Source organism: Meleagris gallopavo, chromosome 2 (genome assembly GCF_905368555.1).
Source record: "Meleagris gallopavo chromosome 2, MGAL_WU_HG_1.1, whole genome shotgun sequence".
NCBI classification, from domain to species: Eukaryota; Metazoa; Chordata; class Aves; order Galliformes; family Phasianidae; genus Meleagris; species Meleagris gallopavo.
The window spans coordinates 59,974,136-59,980,135 of NC_139405.1; the positions used below are offsets into that span (position 1 = coordinate 59,974,136).

Sequence of the window (6,000 nt, forward strand, 5' to 3'; positions counted from 1 at the left end):
GTAGGAACATGTACATGTCATCACAATTTTCCATTGCAGACCCTTTTCTCCTAAAGCTGCTATTGAAAACCATTGGCAACAGTGACAATGAAACACAATTAAAAAAACAAGCACACAGAAAAAGAAACACAATACTCCCTGAAACTCAGCAACTGGAAGCAAACACCAAAAGTTTTCCCACTGCAAAAATAAAAATTAAAAAAAAAAAAAAATCTACACGCTACTTAAGTTCTTTGATGTGCTATTGGAAAGTACTCTATTGGTAAGCAAGGTATATAAGAGTCTATATTAAAAAGCGATGTTAATTACATAAAGATACAAAACTGTAGAGTAGCTAATGCTAGAGAATCTCTGCTATGAATGTGTTTACTTTGCTTTCTGAGGGACCCTGGTTCTAATCTGCCAAACCTCATTCCCTTGAAGGTTCAGAGATAATACAATCTGCAAACTGTTGAAATGTGAGTTTTAACATCCAAGCAAGGCTATTCGTAGTATAAAATAGTAGCAAACATTGTAGGTAGGTTTGTGAAATAGATGAGAACCTGCCAAGATCACCATTTTTGAAGAATTTGACCTTGGTTTCAAACACTCAGATTATAAACAAACAAAACCTGATGACACCAGGAAGAAAAAAAAAACACAACAAAAAAACAACGAAACAGTAAGTAAATATTTTGCCCATGACTGAAAAAGAAAATAAAAAATGAACAGATAGATATTTCCTGCTCATGTTTGAAACATGATGAAAGCAGATCAAGTGTGCCCTCATGTGCAACAAGGTAACTAAATATGTGGTTATGGATAATGGTACCACAGCAAAGTATATAAATCAACTCATATGATACAGTTTTTGAAATAAAGTACTTGAATACGCTCTTAATTCACATTATTCATTTGTGAAAAAGCACAAAACAAGTACATTTCCATGCAAGTTGTTAGACTTCTGATAATTTTTTCTTAGCTCAAAGCAAAACTAAAGACTGGGGCAATCAAACTTGGGGCCTTCATCATTCTGCTTAGCTACTATACATCTCAGATAGTGGCTTCTGGAAGAGGTCACCCAGGGGCAATCTGGTAAGGTGCTGAGGTCACCCAGGGGCAATCTGGTAAGGTGCTGGGTGAGATTATATCCCAAACCATGGGCTGTTGGTAAGGAAAAGACTTCAAACTTTACAAATCTTTGCCTGTAGAAAGCACCAATTTTCAGAATTTGGGGAAATTGTGCCTATTGTAGTACATGCTGCTTCTGAACATCTGATTAAATCCTTCAGAATCACCACTTGATATGTATACACTTGGTTACAAATTTCATTGGCTGTAATACTTAGCTTCTACATCTGAACTAAGTAACAATTTACTTTAAAAAAAATAAATAATAATAAGACCTTGCGTGACATATAGAAACAATAAGATAATGATTCATGAAGATTTTCCAAAGTTTCCTTTGGAAATATTGCTCTTTCTCACCATTCCACTTGGAAAGAGAGCTTCTAAGCTGAGAAAATGCAGTACTTTTCCTTTTTTGCCACTGCTCCATGTTTTCCCAAGCAGCCACAGAGGACGCTAGGAGTTTCTGACTGGCTTCCATGGGGCTCTTGAAGCCTTTCAGAAAGCACCAAATCAACAATAATCATGGCAGGTTCACCTTTGCTGTTCTTGCTAATAAGTCTGAACAACAGATATTAGTGTTACTGATTTAAGCTATTAATACAAAGAGAGAAACCCAAAAATAAAGAGATATAAAGGACAAAATGGAGCAGCAAAGGATTCTCTCAGTGCAACCAGGATGGCTGACACAACAAAAAGCAGCAGAGCCCCTGTGTCCAGGGTTCTCTTCAGAAGGACAAAGGACAAGAGAGACCAAGACTAATATATTTTAAAACTGAAAAGATACTTTGAGATCATTAACACTGCATACAGAAAGAAACGCCTTGTTCCCAACATCAGCAAAATTAGCTGTTACTTGCTGTTAATTCTTCTCATTGGCTTGAAATACAGAGGAAAATGAGCTGTCGTAGGTTGTTTTCCATAGTACAAATGAGTGCACAAATAGGAAGGTATATGTATGTTAATAAGCGGGGGGAGCAATGATCAGTATGCCCTTGAGAGAAGAAGCATTCCTCAAGCTTTCTGATAATCAGATTGTAGAGTATGTCGCATCAGCTAGGAGCACATAAAATGCATTTATGGAAATAATTTTGCTTGTGCAGGGGCTCCCCTAAGTTGATGAAGCTCTACTTCTGAACCAGGATTTGAAACAATCCTTTTTTGAGCATTCATGGACATCTGCATCCTCTGTGAATATGATATGCAACAATGTCTCCAATGAACTGCAGTATCTCTCAATACTACTTCTTGTTACTACAAAGACCAGTCACACCACCACCACACCCTAGCACTGCAAAAATGGAAGAATATCTTTTCTCACACACAAACCACACACAAAAGGTTTTAAAAAAAAAATCTTTTTTTCCCCTTCAAATAAAGGTATATTTTCCACTTTGGATGATCATTTAAAGATTTAAATCCATGTATTAGTAATAAAAAGTTGTTGGTTGTTTATTTTGTTTGTTTGTTGTTTTTTTTTAAGTATGCTTATCAATGTAGAAGTGCTTATCACCCAGATGACTTCTTCATCCTTTGTTTTATATTAGTATTAACATGGCTGCTAATTCCAGGGTGAACCTTAGCAGCATTTCTCCTTCAAGCAGACTTTGCCTAAAAAGCAGTGATAACTGATCAACCAACCTCAGGCCTACGTGTGAGAGTTAAGCCTCTTCAACTTAAAACTTGTGATCTGATGGTTTATGGTAATATACCAGCAAGAATACAACAAGTAATAAAGTGCAAGGAGGTATTTTTTTTTCCCCCAAGTAAATGATTATTCTTGCTTTGGACCTTCTTAAATGCCATGACAGAGGCCAGATGTGACTCAGAGATGTGTGTTGCTGCTAGCATGTTCTTTTTGCACCCAGGAAACCTTCCCAGGCTTGTTTTCAGTTCACGAAAATGTCTTCGAATTAGAAGTTTGCTCAAGCTACTCCAGAAGACAACCCTAACTCCAGATATATATATATATATATATATATATATATATATATGACACTGCAGCTCACGACCACTTATAAAAAGCTAACAATAATGCTAGAGTTCTACATCAGCTTACCTGCTCGTCCACCTGCTGGTATATTCCTGTGGGGCGTTTCTGTTTACATCTTCACCACTGTTTTTTATGTATTTTTATCACTGTGAGTTAGCAAAAACGTTTGCCTTCACAGGCTCCCAAAACAATAACATTTGAACATCTTAGCATGTTTCACCCTTGTCATAATCTCCTGGCTGTAGACTGCATTAGACTGCATTTCAAACATAGCCTTTTAGCCACACAAGGCACTATTTAAGCCATTTCTGTTCTCTTTGCAGAAAACATTAAAAGTATGCTTCTAAAACTTAAATGGCTTTAAAGAACTTCAGTGATTAACTTTATGTTTCTAAATTGCTGGAAAAGGTTACATTCCTGCCATTCCACTTGAGATTCACTACTTCTATTTAAGATTCATTTTTTAGACAGTGTGCATGAATAAATCACATCTGATAAGATCCATCCAGCTACAAAGAATCAGACAACTTAGGTGGAGAACAGAACCTAGAAATAAAATGCTTTCTGGAACACAAAGGGATTAACGGCTGATTACAGCCAGTAAGAAGACCACAGGCATTTTAGGTTTCTGATCTGCTAACACCTTGTCCTTTTTTGCACTCATTTTGGTCCCTGAAACCTATCGGGTTTTCTCTTCTGTAGTTCTCTTAGCACCTGTCTGCAGGAGAAGGATTGGCGACAATGCCGGTTGCTATTGAGACCAACACTCCTCAGCTCTACTATTCAGTACGAGGCAGATGAATGGGGTAACGCAAATTATTTCCTTTCTGCAATAAGGTTAACTGCTTAACAGAGGTGCTATCTGCACCTGTGCTGCCAGCACATCCACACTAGGTCTAAAGAAAAGAAGGAATGGTCTTTAGCCATGTGTCACAGCCTCCAAATCCATAGGAATGCCATACATCATGTACCAGACTGGATGATACTAATCCAGGTACATGTTACTAGAAGAGACGTTCCTGCAGTTCATTAACTTTAAACGCAGTCACTTTGAAAGTGCTACAGTACCACTGTATGCCGTGTACACACCTTGGAAGCGGGTTTATTTTTAGGCAGTTTCTTTGTTATTGTATTTCAGCGCCCACTTTTCAAACTCAGTCTAGTTTCGCCTGGAAGTGGAGCTTACAAATGCTGCCACATGTCCCCTGTATACGTGAGTATAAAGATATAATCTGTTCCGTTCCGTAACAGCCTAACGATAAAATGTTAGCACACATCGCTAAGTCTGAAAGACACAAAAATACACATCTGCAGAAGAGGGCAGACAGAGCAACTTCCCACGCACACACCTGTACGGCACACTGCCCGCCAGCCACGCACCACGCGTGACACGGCCCCGGCCACGCAGCGCATAACGCCGAGCGCCGGCGGCAGAGCGGGCACCAAGTTGAGCTCAGGCTGCCACAAATGCCCGACTTTATTAACTCCGCCGCGCGCCCGCCCAGCTCGAGCCGCGCCGAACTACCTGTAACGCAGCCCCATCTCCCGCCCGCCCGTCCGCCTCTCCCCGCGCCGACCCCAGGACGCGGGCAGTGCCCCCGGACACCTCTCCGGGCACGGGGGAGCCGCCCAACAGCCCCACCGCTTCCCACCCGCCCTCCCTTTCTCCCTCCCTACGCGGGCCGCCCCCGCCGCCACTTACCAGCTGCGCGCCGCACACCGCCACCAGCGTGCACCGGCCGCTGCAATAGCCCATGGCTCCCGGCACCCCGCGCCGCCGTCCCGCGCCGCGCCCACTCAGGCGGCGGGAGAGCACCGCCCGGCCGCCGCCCGGCTCCCGCCTGCCGTCGGCGCGCCCCGGCCCGGGACCCGCATGGGGGCGCGCCCGCCGTCCGCCCGCCCTCAGCCGCGGCCGCAGCGCCCGCCGCCTCGGCGGCCGCCGGCAGCGGGGCCGGCCGCCCCCGCGGAGGGCGGCAGCGCCGGAGGGAGGGCGGCGGCAGGTGCCTGCAGGAGCAGCCGCGCTCTGCCGCTCAGCCCCAGAGGCATCTGGGCTTCAAAGTTTGCCCCCTCAACTCCGCTCGCAAACCATCCGGGCTCGCGGCCGGCTGCGGCGGGAGGGAGGCGGGGGGAGGGAGGAGGGCGGAGGGACGGGGAGGCGAGGCGAGGCAAGGCGGGCGGGTTGGCGGCGGCGCGGAGCTCGGTTCACGCTCAGAGAGCGGCTTCCCTCTGCCCGCGGCAGAGGCGCACCCCCACCCTCTTTCCTCCTCTTCCTCCTCTTCCTCCCGGCAGGGCTCTGCAGCCCAGCACTGGAAGACCCGGGGGTGCGGCGCAGTGCCGTGCCGGCCGGCCGCTTCTCTACCGCTTTGTCTGCTCTGGCGTGGCGAAGGATGCTTCACGACCCCCCCGCACCCACGCGCCTTTGTCTCTGCAGGACATCGCTCCGCGCCTACACGCCCAGGGCTCTCCCGCACCCCGCCTCGGCCTGGCCTGACATAGACCGGCGTACTCTGGCCGTCCGCACACCGTTCCGCAAAGCGAGAGGCCCGGGGCCGGGCCCGCAGCGGGGCAGAGCGCATCTTTCGCCACCCCCAACCGTGGCCCGCGAAGAGGAGCCGGCACGGCCACGGCCCCGAGGGGCGCTCTGCTGCCGCCTGCCGGGCCGCCGCGAGAGATGCAGAGAAGGGCGCCGGCCCGGCCTCCGCGCAAGCTGCCGGCACCGGGGAGAGCTCCTTCCTCCAGAGCTGCGGGACCGCGGCGCTCCACGGCCGCGTAGACGACCACGGCAGAGCGCGGAGGCGGGGACGGGTAGGAACAGAACGATCTGGAGTACCGGGAAGGATCAGGTGCAGAGGCCGGGAGTTTTAGGGCGAGAGCAAGGAAAGAAGGGCAAAAATGACAGT

General features: G+C 47.3%; 1 protein-coding gene across 3 annotated transcripts in view; it reads right to left on the reverse strand.

The window, feature by feature from the left end:
- The window catches only part of NKAIN2 (sodium/potassium transporting ATPase interacting 2), a 517,696-nt gene extending 512,398 nt beyond the window's left edge, over positions 1-5,298 (reverse strand). For all 3 annotated transcript variants that reach the window (XM_085217384.1, XM_085217383.1, XM_085217382.1), the window contains exon 1: positions 4,803-5,298. In XM_085217384.1, coding sequence (XP_085073510.1) covers positions 4,803-4,856 — 54 coding nt within the window. In that variant the 5' untranslated portion in view covers positions 4,857-5,298. The remainder of the gene's footprint in view (positions 1-4,802) is intronic.
- Positions 5,299-6,000: the final 702 nt, after the last annotated feature.